The 16,569-nt window shown below is 23.3% G+C and overlaps 1 protein-coding gene across 1 annotated transcript in view; it reads left to right on the plus strand.

Annotated features, from left to right (window-relative positions):
- LOC122501731 (calmodulin-like protein 1) overlaps positions 1-16,569 on the plus strand; it is a 114,441-nt gene that overhangs the window by 61,833 nt on the left and 36,039 nt on the right. Inside the window, exon 4 of the mRNA XM_043611447.1 lies at positions 8,267-8,385. Within this exon, the coding sequence (XP_043467382.1) occupies positions 8,267-8,385 (119 nt within the window). The remainder of the gene's footprint in view (positions 1-8,266; positions 8,386-16,569) is intronic.

Here is a 16,569-nt window from a genome sequence, read left to right on the forward strand (position 1 = left end):
TAATACAATAAAAAAATACTACTAATAATAATATAATAATAATAATATAATAAATAAATAGATAAATAAAAGTGTAAACTTTCAGGCAGGGATAATTTTTATATTGATGAAAAATTAATTACAAATGTTTAATTAACAAGTGAGAGGGCGCTTGGTAATTTATTTGACTGTTTTGCGGAATGGATTTTGAGAAATTAAACCAACTTTGAGGGGTAAACTGTGGAATTTCTGTCAAAGGTCAATTTGAAATGTCTATAAACACACTCAACTGAGAGGTAGATAATCTATAGAACTTGAGAGATTCAACTTGGATTGACTACATGTAGATGTGTATATATAGATACGTAACGTTAGTTTCCATTTGCCAAGGACAAGAGCCAACACCGTGAATTTCTCAATTGAATCTAAATTCTAAACTGTTAAGATCGCAGAGAATGACATTTTGAAGTGTTGCCTATGTTCTTGTCAGGTTACATATACTGTCAATCGATAATTACATTTCAATTTCAAACAGAATGTCAATCATATATCTTGACATCAATCAATAAACTCCATTATTTTTATAGAAAGAAAATATTTTACTTCGAAAGAATTAATACTATTGTTAAAAATTTAATTACTAATCTGATAGATATAATAGAAAAAATAAACAATTTATGGAAATCTGGTTATCAAGAAAGAGACTATCAATACTTTGTTACAAATTTTTGTAAACAGTATAAATCCGTTTAAGTTATACCTACCAAATAACTAATGTATTATTACTAAAATTATAGTTATTCCATTCACAAGTAACAAAATTTAAAAGAAATTTAAAACGTCTGACTAAAATGATTTTTACTACTTTACATTACTTAATTTTTACTATTAAAGTAGTATAAGAATTAAGAACGTTTTCAAGATCTGGATCAGAGATCAAGATCTGGATTTTTGTTCGAATTGGTAAAAAAAATATTGAATTGGAAATTGTGGTACATTTTTTTTCAAAATACCATTTCCCAGAAGATATTTTTTCCAAAATTTGTGCATTTCTCTGCGGAGTGAATGCGTTCAACGAACAATTGAAAAGCGGTTATAATAGTTCCTGTCATAAACTTTTTTTATTACAAACATTCTGGTTCAATTATTTTCATAAATAATGAAAATTTCACAGACATTCAATTATTTAAATTTTTTTTTTAAAAAAATCTTCGTAATAATTCAATTTATTTTCATAAAGGAGTTTATGCAGGAATTCAATTATTTTCGTAAATAATAAAATTTATTTTAGGAATTCAATTTTTTTTCATAAATAAGAAATTTCATTGCAGAATATCAATTATTTTTAATACAATTTTAATTCAATTGCCTGAAAAATGTAATTCTTTGAAAGAATTCAATTATTTGAAAATTTGTTGGTAAAATTCTTTGTAAGAATTCAATTTTAAGAAACATTTAATTTTTCAATAATAAATAATTTAATTTTGTATTTAAATAATTAAATTCTAGTAGAATTTTCTAATAGAAATTGATTTAAAAATTAATTTTAGTTAAAATTTTAGATAATAATTGAATATTAGAAGCTTTATGGTAATGAATTTTTAGAAATATTTTTAATTTTGAAAATATTAATTTTAATTAACAATTCTGTACAATTAATTTTTTTCAAAAAGTTTGATGGAAGTTTTTTTTGAAAGTATTTCTAGTTTTTATTTCCTAATATATGTAATTAAAGAATTTTCGAAAAATCGAAATTTTGTACAATTAAAATGTATACAAATGGATTTAAAAATTCTTAAAGAACTTTTTCAAAAAATTTGAATTTTTACATTTTCAGTAGTAAAAATTCATTTCAGTCAAACCAAGTTTTGATTTATTGTTAAAACTACTGCTAAAAATTGCTGTTAACAAATTTTTGCAAGAAATTATAAAAGTTTGATTGAAACTAACTTTTATTACTTTATACTATTGAATTTTTATTTTTCAATACTAAAAATTCAATTTTGTCAGACGAAGATCTACTTCACTTTTGCATTAGCGTAAATTTACGACTTTAGGAAGAATAAACGGAACTTTAAGAAATTTAATAATTTTGACACAAAACAAATTTAAAACTTATTAATACTTAAAATTAGTAATTTTTTTATTTATCAGTAGTAAAAAATCTATTTCAGTCAGATAAAATTTTTAATTATTTTTCTAATTATTGAAAAAGAGCGTTTTCAGTTAGTATGAAAAAAAAAATTTACAAGAACTTCTAAATCTTTACTAAAGCAGACTTTTGCTACTTTATATTATGGAATTTTTATATTTTCAGTAGTATTAAACCATTTCAGTCAGACAGAATTTTTGCATTTTTGTTTACATTAGTGGTAAAAAATATTTTTATGTGGAATTAATAAATTCAAAAGGAATTATAACATTCTGACAAAAAATTATTTTTATAACTTTCTGTTATTGAATTTTTATTTTTTCAGTAGTATAAATTCGATTTAGTCAGACTGTGTTTTAAATTTTTATTTAAACTACTGCTAAAAGTTTGAGTTTACAAATTTTTACATGAAATTGAAAATGTTTGTCCAAAACTGACTTTTTTGAAGTTCTATTATTTAATTTTCACTTCTTCAGTAGTAAAAATCCACTTCTGTCAGACAAATCCTTAAATTCTTATTTGCCTTATAGTAAAAAATGATGTTCTTATTAAAGAATATTAATATAGTTACAAGAAATTCGTAAAGTCTTATTAAAAACTAAAGTATCTTAATATTTTGGAATTTTTACTCTTCTAGTATAGTTTAAGTTCAATTTAGTCAGACTAAATTTCGATATCAGAAATTAAGAGTCTTTCAAGAAGCTAAAAAAAAATTAAATTCCAAATGTAGAAAATAGAAGAAAATTCGAAGAAAAAATTTTACAAAATAATAAGTTTTTTTATAATAAATTATTTTCAGCTTAATACTGACAATTTTTATTATTCTGAAGTGTAATAAAATTCAGAAAACTGTGAAATGAATGTATCAGGTTAATCTCTCTGGAGAATATATATCTGTATGCAGAGATGCGCACATGATATTTACCAGATAAAGAGAATGGTTTTAGTCAAAACTTGAATTTTCCAAAAATAATAGGGCGCACATATTGCATCTTCCTAAATATAAATTTTCTAATTTACAAATTGTTTTCACCGCACTTAAGAAATTAATCAAAAAAAAAAGAAAATAGAAAACAAATCACCATAGTAATTTAATTAAAATAAAAGAATTTCTTAATTTTAAACTTTCCTGACTTTTCTGCAAAGGAAGAACTTAAGTATTATTGAACCCGAATGAAGAAAAGGCTGGGGGTAATTTATGTCGGGATTCTATCGACTAATTCAAACTGATTCCCGACAGAACCAATCACTGGAAATAACGGGATTTTTCTCGTTTTTTCAAATTTTTCCTCTCTATTTTCTTCAAGAAAAAAAAAAAATTTTTAACATTTATAAATTTTTATTTTCTTCTAGGAAGTTTATTAATAACATTATATTTCTGGAACATATTCCATTCCTCTTTAAAAAAAAAATACATAATTGAAATAAAAAAAATTAATTTAAATTAGTTTTCATAACTTTGATAAGTCTGACTAAAAATGACCTATACTACTGAAATGCATCCTTTGCGATTTTTAGTTTTTCTGTGTAAAAAATATTTTGTTAGCAAGTTTAAAATCAACTAAAATTACTTCTAGTGATTTTGGGCTTCTTTCGAAAAAAATATTAATTGAAATTAAAATTATAAAGACAAACTTTTCCCTCAAGTAGAAAATTTATTTATTTATAAATAAAAACGATGAAATAGTCGATCGATTTATTTATATTCATATATTTTCAAAAAGTAAATATAAAGAACAAATTTAATAAAACACTTTGGCCTCAACAGATATTTTTAATAAACTACTTTACTTTTCAAATAGACATTCCTTACCAATAAAATACTCTTCAAATCAAATAAAATAAATTTTTCCAAATGTTAATTTTTTTCATTTTCAATTAATTCACTTGAGCAATCGATTAAATTAAATTATTTGAAATTAACTTGGAATTTATTTAGTCATAGGAAATATGATTTTCTTTGGCCGTTTTCCAAAGGTCAAAAAAAGAGAAAAAAAATTTGATGATATGCTGAAAAATTTCTCCGCATTTAATTTTATCCTAACCTATTGAGAAAAAAAGTTTAAATGAAGGAAAATAAAAAAATTATTGAAATTATATTTTTGCCAGGTAGTATCATTAGTTTTTTACTCTGTACTATTTTTTTAAAGGGGGTGGATAATTAAATTTTTTGAAAATGATAATTAAAAATCTCTTTTTTATATCTTTATATCTAAATAGCTAGGATAATTATCATTGAGTGACATGGATACATGAACGATTCAATGGTCAGCAGTATAATCAAAGATAATTGGTCCATCCTAACGTCAAGAATGTCGTCAACTTCATTGTCCTAGATAGGATAATTATCCCTTGAGATTCATTTATAAAATGCTGAATTTCTCTCTCATTATTGATTTATTTAATTCTCTCAATTTAATTTTTCCCTTCTCATTTTAGATGAGTTTTTTCTTAATTTTTCAATAAATTTTGAATTAATAAATTATTCTTTAAAAAATTATTTTATTCTTCCCTCTCTTGTTTTTAGACTTTTTCCTTTTCTCATTTCATCCCTTATTTTTTCTTCTCTTCTCTTGTTTCTTATTCTTTCTATTAATTATATTAATTATATATAAATTATGATTGTATAGTGTAATATATTACAAATAATTATTAAAATTACGATTATTAAAATATAGTCACAATTATAAAATTGTTGTTACAATTACTTAGAGCAATTGTAGAATTGCAGTAATTGTGTTATTAATGAAATTAATAAATAATTTAATTGAAAGTCACGTCAATTAAAAACTAATCTTATTCAAAATTGCACTTATAAGTGAAAACTATAATTCATAAAATAAAATTCTAAAATATTAAAATTCTAAAATAAAAACAAAATTATAATTAATAATATTGGAAGAAAAATTCTTTATTGAAATTTTTTGTCCTTTCTTTTTGAGTATGAATATAAATTTTCAACATTCTATTTGAAAAGAAGATTCCTCCATTCTCCTACATTGATTTTAATTTTGCGAGTAATGCAAAAAAAAAAAAAAGTTATTTGAAATTTTTTGATCTTTCGATTTTTGTTTGATCGCTTTCTAAAATATAGGTTTGAAAAAAAACTCAGTGACCCAGTTTTTAGTGACAAAAAGGAAGCCTTCAGCAATGATGCTCAATTCGTAGAAATTCACGGCACCGCAAGTTGTTTTTTGATGCACTATAGTAAAATATACTATGGACATAATATCACCTCGGGAAAAGGGATATTTGATACGCTGCTTGCAAATGAAACGAAGAGAGTGAGTGAGAGAGAGAGAAAGAGAGTATCCTACCAAAATTCAAATGAAAATTAAAGACGATGAATCGAAAGCGTTCATATTCACTAAGTTTAATTTCCCACCAGTTTATTACACTCTTTAGCTGTATGTGTGAATTTTACTTCAAAACTATGAGAATGCAAAATATTATTAAGAAGAAAAAATTTCTTTTTAGATTAAATAGAAAAAGAAGAAAATAATTTAAAAAATGAGCAATTATAATTTTTTTAATTCGTCAATTTTTTTGTAGTTAAAATAATTTTTGAAATACTTATATTAGTTGGAAAGGACTAAGAAAATCATAAATTTTAATAAATTTTATGAATTTTATTCAATAAAGGTCCGATGTGACATGAACCCGAGTACTTTTAGTTTAAGTAGTAAAAGCTAGTTTAAGTCAGACTAGATAAAAGTACAAGAATACATAACTAAGGCATTTTTATTAATATCATTGTCACTCTATTCAGAATAACAGAATTTATCAAAAAAAATAAAAGAGGCTGACTAAAAATGATTTTTACTACTTTATATTACTTAATTTTTACTATTGCAGTAGTATAAATACATTGTAGTCAGGCAAGATTTGAATTTTTATTAAAATTGATAAGTAATAGACATTTTTAGTCAAAAATACAAAATATATAAAATTAGAGAAAATGAACCTTAAATTACTTTATGACTACTTTATATTTTTAAATTTAGAATTTTTTAGTAGAATAGATTCATTTAAGTCGGACCAAATTTTTTAATTATTATTTTAATTAGAAGTAAAAGTCATTTCCAGTCAGAAATAATAAATTTAGAAGACATTAAAAAATCTGATTACAAAAAAAAATATTACGGCACATATTACTGAATTTTTACTTTTTAAGTAGTAAGAATCTACTTTAGTCAGACCCAAAGTTTGAATTTTTGTTTAAATTCGTGACAAATGCAATTTTTATTCGGAATTATTAAATTTAGAAGAAAACTCATTTCTATTACATTAAGGTGTTAAACTTTTAATTTTGCATTAGTAAATGTATGACTGTAATGGATTTATACTACTGAAGAACATAAATTTTATAAATATAAAGTAGTAACAGTCTGCTTTAGTCAGACATTGAATTTCATTTTTCCAATTTTTATGTAAATTCTTTAATTTTGAATAGAAATTGTACTTTACGACTAATTCTAACAAAAATTAAATAATTTGTCTGACTGAAACGGAGTTATACTACTGAAAAAATAAAAATTCAATCATCAATCATATAAATCATATATATAAATCTGTAAATTTTTAAATTCTAATTGCAATCTTTTTATATTTATTAATAGAATCGGGAATTCGAAATCTTGTCTGACCAAACTGGAATTTTACTACTGCAAAAGTACAAATTCGATAACTTTAAGTCGTAAAATTTACTATTATTGAAAAGTTTTCAATTTTTCTTCGTAAATTTGTTTATTTGCACTAAAGATGTTTTCCATAAAAATTTAATTCTTTGTCTGACTGAAACGAATTTATACTACTGAGAAAATAGAAACTATATTGTTTGAAGTTTAAACTGTCCCTTTGGCCAGATTTTTCATATTTCTTCTGTAATATTTTTTAAATTCTTGTTGCAACATTTTTTTTATTGATTGAAACAAGAATTTAATTATCTTTGTCTGACTAAACTGGATTTTTACTACTGTAAAATTTGAAATTCAGTAACATTGAGTAGTAAAAGTTACTATTAGTAAATAATTTTCATTTTTGTTTCGTAAATTTGTTATTTTTCATTAACGATTTCTGTTATCATTAATTTGAAAAAAAATTCAATTCTCTGTCTGACTGAAATGTCTTTATACTACAAAGAACATATAAATTCAATCATTAGAAGTAGTAACAATCCACTTTGGTAAATTTTTTTTAATTTCTTTTGTCAATTTTTTAATTCTAATTACAATCTTTTTTCCACAAATAGAATGGAGAAATCGAAACTTTGTCTGACTAAACTGGACTTTTACTACTGTAAAAGTATAAATTCAATAACATTAGCTGATAGAAGTTACTCTTAGTATAAAAATTTCATTTTTGTTACGTTAATTTATTAATTCTCACTAAAGATGTATAAAAATACAAAAAATATATATATTATTTAATTTTTCGTATTATATTTTTATTATATTTTGTTAAAACGATGAAATAGTCGATCAATTTTCAAGATTAATTTACTGAAATTGACATGAAAATAAAATGTAAATTAATTCCCCCATCTGCCTTGAGAAAATATTAAATCAATTTCACAATTTTTTTTTTCTATCGCAAAAATGGAAAATAAATCCATCAAAAAATGTGAGAATAATATTTTTTTTTCTCCCTTTTTTTTGTAAATATTGTCTGCACAATTTTTACATCACGTTATAATAGGAAATACACACACAATACTTTCAACGACATGTCGCATGCAAGCGGATCCCTAATATTACGTCACGTTATACTTCGTCTCACTCGTTCGGTGATGGAAAAATGATACCATTATATGACAAAAATACGTAATACTTATACATTTAAAGTTTACAAAGCGACAATTCCACAAGAGATGTGAATTTCACACCGGAAAATATTAACAAAAAAAAAAAATATTTCAACGATGAGAAATTTTCACTTCTAAAATGGGGGAAAAATTGCAATGAAAGAAAAATAAATCTCTACTAAAGAGTGCGAGAGAGAGAGAGAGAGAGAGTGATGGAGAGAGGGAGAAAAAGAAGAAGAGAGAAAGAGTGGAGTAAAAAAACCGTAAGAGAAATTTTCACAGAACGAACATGCTACTTTGGTTTTTTCTTTTCTTTTTTTTCTCACTTTTAGGCGACGGAAATGTGAGCTTTGAAGAGTTCGTGGAAATCGTCAGCAATATTGGAGGTGCCAGTGCAGCAGCACCGCCTGATCAAGATCAAGAAGAACAAGAACTTCGTGATGCCTTTCGGGTGAGTTTTCAACACTCAATTTATTTTTAAATCTATTTTTAGTAGTTGCATTCAGCCCCTTTTAGAACTTAACTCTACTATTGGCGAAAGTAAAAATGGCTCTTCATTTAAAAGTTGAGAGAGGGGAAAAAAATACATGTCTGAAAGAAAAACTTTGGAGTTTTTTTTTTATTTTTTGAAGGAGAAGAAGATGAACAAAAAGAAAAGAGATTTTCTGTTTTAATTGAAAATCAGAATCTTAAAAAGTTAATTGGTTGAATACTCGTCGACACTATCAAGTTTTTGTTCCGCAAAATAAGTGAACCCTCATTTAAGTAGGAATTTTTCATTTGTACACTTCTTTCTCTTCTCATTTGGCCATTTCCTTATCTTCAACTTAAGAAATCCGACGATTCATTTCTGAACGTTCATTTTTCGTCCCCTTTTTCCATCTTTTGATACATTTTTTGGACGTACAGCTTCTTTGAGATAACGAGGTCTAATAATCTTTAGTTCCTTCTCTCTTTCTATTTTTTTTTCTTTTCTTCTTTTCTTCTTTTTCTCTCTGTCTTTATTCCTTTTTTCCTTCCCCCTTTTTTTCTCCCTCTCAGTATATAGAATTCTGTATTTTTTTCTTCTTGCAACTTTTTTATTTTCTACTGTCAAAAAAACAGACATGTTTCCACTTTTTTGGAGATTTTCTACAACATGTAATAGTTCTTGAACGGAGGGAACTTTTAAAATTAAACTCTCGACCCCGAGAGTGAAAAAAGGTGGAAGAAAAAATCGAAATTCAGGAAAGAGAGCCTCGAGAGTGGCAGAGATCTTGAAGCCATTTAGTAAACGTGCAAACGAAAGAAACACTTTTTTTCTATCTCGTTTTCCTCCTCTGCTTTTATTTTCGTGCTTTTACACCTTGTCTCGAGAAATATACCATCAGTTATTGGGGAGATAAATTTCGTCAAATGTTTTTTTTCCTCGATTATAATTTTCTATAAATAGCTGATAAAAGAATACTTTTAATATTTTATTAAGATCGAAATGTTTATTAATCCGTTTATTCTTCCCCTTAATGAATAAATAAATTTACTTCCGGATGGAAAAGATTGTTTTAATTCGAGATTTTTTTTTTTGTAGAATTAAGCAAAGAAATTACTGTACCATTAATGGAAAGTCTGACTATAGCGGTGATTTATACTACTGAAAAATTACAAATAGAGAAAGAAGTAATTTAAGTAGTATAGGTTATAGTTTTATGTCAAACTTATTGAAAGTTTGTGATTTTTTTTTTAAAGTCTGACTAACAGTGACTTTTACTACTGAAAATTTGAAAACTAAGAAAAAAATATTTTTGTGGAACCTTTACATATAATTAATACGCATTCACTTAATATTTAAGAGAAATTTAACAATTTTATTCGACAAAATTGTTTTAACTCTGACCGACTATTGACCAAGACTACTGATAATTACAAATTTTATTATCAAATGTAATTAGTTACAATTTCTAAAAATTCGAGTAAAATATAAATATAATATTACAAATTACAGTTAAAATTATACTTTCCGTTAAAAATTGTCTGACCCAATATTGACCAAAACTACTTATAATTACACATTTTATTATCAAAAGTACTCAATATTGATCAAAACTACTGAAACGTAAACTTTTCATTGTCAAATAAAATTAGTTGTAACTTTTTTTACTTTAAATAAAGAATAAAAAATATTACGATTAGAAGATAAAATTAACTTTGAATTCAAGTTCGTCTGATAAAATTTTGACCAAAACTACTGAAGATTAAGGATTGCAATTGCTAAAAAATGGGGTAGAATATAGCTAATATCACAATTTAAAATTAAAATTGTTTATACTTTCCCACTTGTCCCGACCAATATTGACCAATACTACTGAAAATTGATTTTTTATTATAAAACTAAATTAGTTAAAACTTACTTTTAACTTTAGCAAAGTATAAATTATTACGATTGGAAGGATAAAATTTACTTTAACTTTGTCTGATAAAATATTGACGAAAACTACTGAAAATTGAAATTTCCATTGTAAAATAAAAAACTACTGAAAAACTCAACTTTTTATTATCAAATAAAAATATTTATGGGTAACTTTTTCAAATTTTGACTAAAATATAAAAAATAATACAATTGTCAGAAAAATTTATATTTTTAATTCGAAACTGTCTGATCGATTATTGACTAAATCTACTGAAAACTGAATTTTTTATTTACGAATAAAATTGGTTAGAACTTTTTTTTACTTTAGCTAAAGAATAAAAAATATTACGATTAGAAGATAAAATACACTTTTAATTCAAGTTCGTCTGATTAAATTTTGATCAAAACTACTGAAAATTAAATATTGTATTTGCTAAAAAATTTGGTAGAATATAACTAATATCACAATTTAAATTTAAAATTGTTTATATTTTCCCACCTGTCTGAACCAATATTGACCAATACTACTGAAAACTGAATTTTGATTTTAAAAAAATAGATAAACTTTTATTCAACTTTAGCTAAAATATAAATTATGACAATTAGAGAATAGAATTTTCTTTAAGTTTGTCTGATAAAATATTGACCAAAACTACTGAAAATTGAAATTTTCATTATAAAATAAAAAACTACTGAAAACTAAACTGTTTTTATTATAATCAACTAAAAATATTTATAGGTAACTTTTTCAAATTTTGACTAAAATATAAAAATATTACGATAGTCAGACAAATTTGTATTTTTAATTCCAAACCGTCTGACCAAATATTGACTAAAACTACTGAAAACAAAACTTTTTATTAGCAACTTAAATTATTTATAACTTTTCTAACTTTAGCATGAATATAAAGGTATATAATTGACTGAAAAAATATTATTTTTATTTCAGTTCTGCCTGAATTCGAAACTGTCTGAACGATTATTGACTAAATCTACTAAAAAGTAAACTTTTAATTATTAAATAAGATTAGTAATAACTTTTTTTTACTTTAGCTAAAGTATAAGAATATTTCGATTAGAAGATAAAATTAACTTTAAATTCAAGTTTGTCTGATTAAATTTTGATCAAAACTACTGAAAATTACGCATGTCTGACTAAAAATGTCTTTTTCTACTGATGCTACAAAGATTAAAATATTTAAAAACAACAGTTAAGAAAAATCGATTTTAACTACTAGAATAAGTAACGCGAAAGCAAATCAAGTAGTAAAATTCGATTTTAGTCAGACTTATCAAAATTTACTGTTAAATTTCTTACACTACAGATTAAAGTAAGTTGAATTTTTACAACTATAACTTTGTTAAGAGAAAACGTTCCATATTTTTACTTAAAAAAATATAGTATGACTATAACTGTCATTTTCTACTGCAGTTATTAGGAAAAATAAATCTCACTAAAAATTATTTCAGGGAAAACTGCAATAATTTAAAAACCTTAATCTGATACTTATACTTGAGAGAAAGTAAAAATAATATTTAAATTAAATAAAATTATAAAATTATAAATTAAATTTAAATTTTATAAATAAAAAAATTTATTTTTAATTTATAATTAAATTTTAATTATTTATAATTATAAAATTTAAATTTAAATCGAAAAAATTCCGACTGATTTTTAGTCTGTTTAAAAATTAACACTTGCTGATAAATAAATATCAATATTATTAACAAATAATGAATCACAAATTTTTTATCTCTTATTAACTATTTTCCATGATATATAAATAATAAAAATTAAATAAAAGAATTCATATCTATAAAAAAATACACCACATAAACCGTAACTATTACAAAAGAATAAAATTCTCTCAATTAAAAACGTGCATTTAAAAAAAATGAATCTAAATTTTTTTATGAGCCAAAACGTGATTAAATTCGTATATCATAGAACCTCGTAAAAATTCAATCGTATCTCCGCTGCCTTTTTTATACCACCCTTTCTCTCACTTCTTCTTTTTTTTTTGTTTTTGTAATTTTTTTTAATAAAACCATAAATCATGATTTACTCGTAATGAAGACTTAGAACTCTGTTTTGTAATCGTAAAGTGTGCAAGAAGTCGAGAAAAATAATTTACAACGCGGTAACTAAATGTTTTCTATACTTTTCTTTTGCTTCAAGTGAAAAAGGGTCGTTGTTGTATACATATATATATATACTATATACATAGGTATTTGTCTCGCAAAAAAGAAAACTAGAAAAATTATCCAAGTGCTCTCCAAGGGAAACATGCTTTTTATCAGCACCCCACTTTTTATTTTTTTTTTCACTCTCTCACTCTCTCTCTCTCTCTCTCTCTCTCTCTCTCTCTCTCTCTCTCTCTCTCTCTCTCTCTCTCTCTCTCTCTCTTTCTCTGTACCCGTCGTCTACCCTCGTACGATTTTCATTGTCACCTTGAGACCCCCCGAAACAAATAGGATTTTCCTTTCGTCTCTTCAATCGTTCGCTGAACTCGACGAAAAACTAGACACATCATTCCATTTGTAATTACGAGACTAATCGAAAAAAAAATTTATTTTCATATTGAAAAAGTTAACCGAAATATAATTTTTCTATTAAAATTAATAATTTTAATGTTTTTTTAATTCTTCAGTATTAAAAATCAATTTTAGTCAAGATTCAAATCAGTGAAATAACTGTTAGTAATTTTATGCTTTATTGAAGAATATATTTTTCCGATAAGTATTATAAGATTTTATATTTTTTAAGTTGACAGATGAAACATCTTTTATTAAAAAAAAAATTTTTATCCCCGAATACAAATATTTTCCATATTTGAGTAGAAGTTAAAAGAAGTTATAAATTATTTTATTTAATAAAAAAAAGTTCAATTTTCAGAGTAAACTTTTATTTTATAATAAAAATATCAATTTTCAGTAGTTTTGGTCAATATTTTATCAGACAAACTTTTTAATTTAAAGTAAATTTTACTCTTTTATCGTTATTATTTATACTTTGGCTAAAAATAAAAAAGAAGTTTTAATCAATTTTTTTTTAAATAAAAAATCATTTCTCAATAGTGTTGATCAATATTGGTTCGGACTGGTGGGAAAATATAAACAATTTTAAATTTAAATTGTAATATTAGTATATATTGTATATTATATATTATATTATATATTATTAAATATTATTATTATTATTATTATTATTATTATTATATATATTATTATTATTATTATTATTATTATTATTATTATTATTATTATTATTATTATTATTATTATTATTATTATTATTATTATTATTATTATTATCATTATTATTATTATTATATTATTGTAATATTTGTTATATTTTACCCCATTTTTTAGAAATTGTAACTAATTATAATACGTAATTAAAATAATAATTATAAATAATAATTAAAATACGTAATTTTTATTAGTCTTGGTCAATAATTGATTAGGCTGTACTAAATTATAAACATAATTTTATCTGTTTATTATAATATTTTTTTATTCAAATTAAAGTTAAAAAAAGTTCTAAATAATTTCATTCGATAATAAAGAGTTTTGTTTTCAACTACTCAATAATCGGTCAGGCAGTTTCGAATTAAAAATAAAAATTTGTCTGACCATCATAATATTTTTAATATTTAACATAGTTTAAAAAATTAATAAATAATTTTCTTTATTAATAACAAGTTTAGTTTTCCGAAATTTTTTATTTTACAATGAAAAGTTTAATTGTCAGTAGTTTTAGTTAATATTTTATCAGACAAACTTAAAGTAAATTTTATACTACAATCGTAATAATTTATAATTTACTTAAAGTTAAAAGTAAGTTTTAACTAATTTAATTAATTAAACATTTTACTCTAATTTTTTGAAATTGTTGCTAATTAAATTGGATAATAAAATATGTAATTTTTAGTAGCTTTAGTCAATAATCGATGAGGCAGTACTAAATTAAAAATAAAATTTTATCCCCGAATCGAATTATTTTCCATATTTGAGCCGAAATTAAAAGAAGATATAAATTATTTTATTTAATAAAAAAAAAGTTTAATTTTCAGTAGTTTTTGGTCAATATATTTGGTCGGTCAGTCCTTATAATTGAAATTTTTAATTTATCCTTCAATTGCTGTAATTTCTCCATTTTTATCAAAGTTAAAAGAAGTTATAATTTTTTTTTGATAAGGAAATTCGTAATTTTCAGTAGTTTTAGTCAATACTCGGTCAGGCAGAACGTAATTGAAAATAAAATTGTATCTTCCAATCGAAATGGTTTCTATATTTGAGCCAAAATTAAAAGAATTTATAAATTATTTTATTTAATTAAAAAAAGTTTAATATTCAGTAGTTTTGGTCTATACTCAGTCAGACAGAAATTAATGAAAATATAATTTTTTCTGTTAATTATAACATTTTCTAAATTATTAAAGTTAAAATTAAAACAAATATAAATAATGATGTTCGATAATAAAAAATTTTGTTTTTAGTAGTTTTAGTCAATAATCAGTCAGGCAGTTTCGAATTAAAATTATAAATTTATCAGACAATCGTAATAATTATATTTCACTTAATGTAAAATATAATTCAAAATATCGAAATGTATTAGAGGGACATACAATTTAATGTTTCTAGATATATGTATTTTTATAGAATAAATTTTTTTAAAATAAATAAAAAATCTCTATAAATATAAAGTTTCTTGTCATTTCAACTCTTTTATCAGACGTCTTCGAAAAAGTAAATTCTTAGTTATAAAAATAAAATTTCCCAAAGATTGACATATGCAGGATTACTGTCACTTGAAAAATATGAAGTCTAAAATTGAATTGAAAAATCCACGAAGCAGAATTCCGATTTAAAACAAAAAAAAAGAAATGATATGTTCGAGGTAAATGTTACCAGATAATATATTCAATAGTAAACGATTTTTCCACTTGAATATCAAAAAATTTAAAATACAAATCAAAACGGAGAAAAAGTATTTTAGTTGATATTGTGGGTAAAAAAGAATTTAAAAGAAGAAGAAATTTTTTTGTCTGCTTAATTTTTCTTTTCGTCAATTGAATTTGATTCTTTTTTTCTAAAAATTTCCTTTTTAATAAATTTCTCGCCGTCTTTTACGAGAGATGTGGCGAAAATCAACGAATTTTTTCAATAAGTAGGTAAAAATGTAATAAAAAATTCTTTTTCTAAATGTCAGGTAGATTCGTGAAGAAAAAAATGTATAGAAGAAATCGCATTACGCTTACGTCAGTTGCATTGTCTCAAGATTCTTCGAAGAGAATTTCCATCCCCAAGTGGAGTGTAACAATCTGTAAACAAGAGAAGAAAAATAAGTGAGAAAAAATTTAAAACAAGTATTTAAGAATTGATTATTATTCGACTCTCGGTACTATCATTTACTGAGAATAAATAAAAAAATGCGGAGAATAATAAATAAATAAATAAAAAATAATTACTATAAGAAAAATAAATATTTATTTATCAGAAAAATCTATAAATCTTATTTGTTTATCAGAAAAATACAAAAATCTTATTTATTTATCAGAAAAATATACAAATCTTATTTATTTATCAGAAAAATATTTATAAATCTCATTTATTCGTCAGAAAAGTAAATAAATCTTTTTGTTTATTCATCGGAAAAATAAAATTTCAATAAATTTTTGATCACTTAACGTGACAGTTATTATTTAAAAGGAAATTTCATTTTTGATTTGTTTCCGTTTGGAAAATGAAGATGAGATAGGAGAAAGGGCGGAAAAGAAGAAAACTAGAAAGCATGTCAAACTGTTACTTCAACAATGGCTTCTAATGATTCTCATACCTTTACACAACTACTTCAACTGATATTGTACCCATTTTACTTTCTCTTTTCACAAAATATAACATTCCTTTTTTGATACGATTCTTATCTTGTTCAATCTGCCTCATCTTCTTTTTTTTAAATTCTCTCCTTATTCTCTCTGTCGTGAAATAAAAATGTAATTTAATTTAAATTTTATTAAATTCTCCAATGAAATTCCAACAATAAATCAAATTCAATTAACTATCAACTAAACTGAAAATTGTTTTAAAATAATTTTTATTTTAAAATATTTTTCCCATTTTGAAGATAAAACGTTTACCAAAATTTTAAAAATATAGTCTGACTGAAAGAGTGATTTTTTAATAATAAAAAATATAATTAAAAAATATTTTTCTTCATACCTCGGTCGAAAGTACGTATTTCCC

Source organism: Leptopilina heterotoma, unplaced genomic scaffold (genome assembly GCF_015476425.1).
Source record: "Leptopilina heterotoma isolate Lh14 unplaced genomic scaffold, ASM1547642v1 Lhet_105, whole genome shotgun sequence".
NCBI lineage: Eukaryota > Metazoa > Arthropoda > Insecta > Hymenoptera > Figitidae > Leptopilina > Leptopilina heterotoma.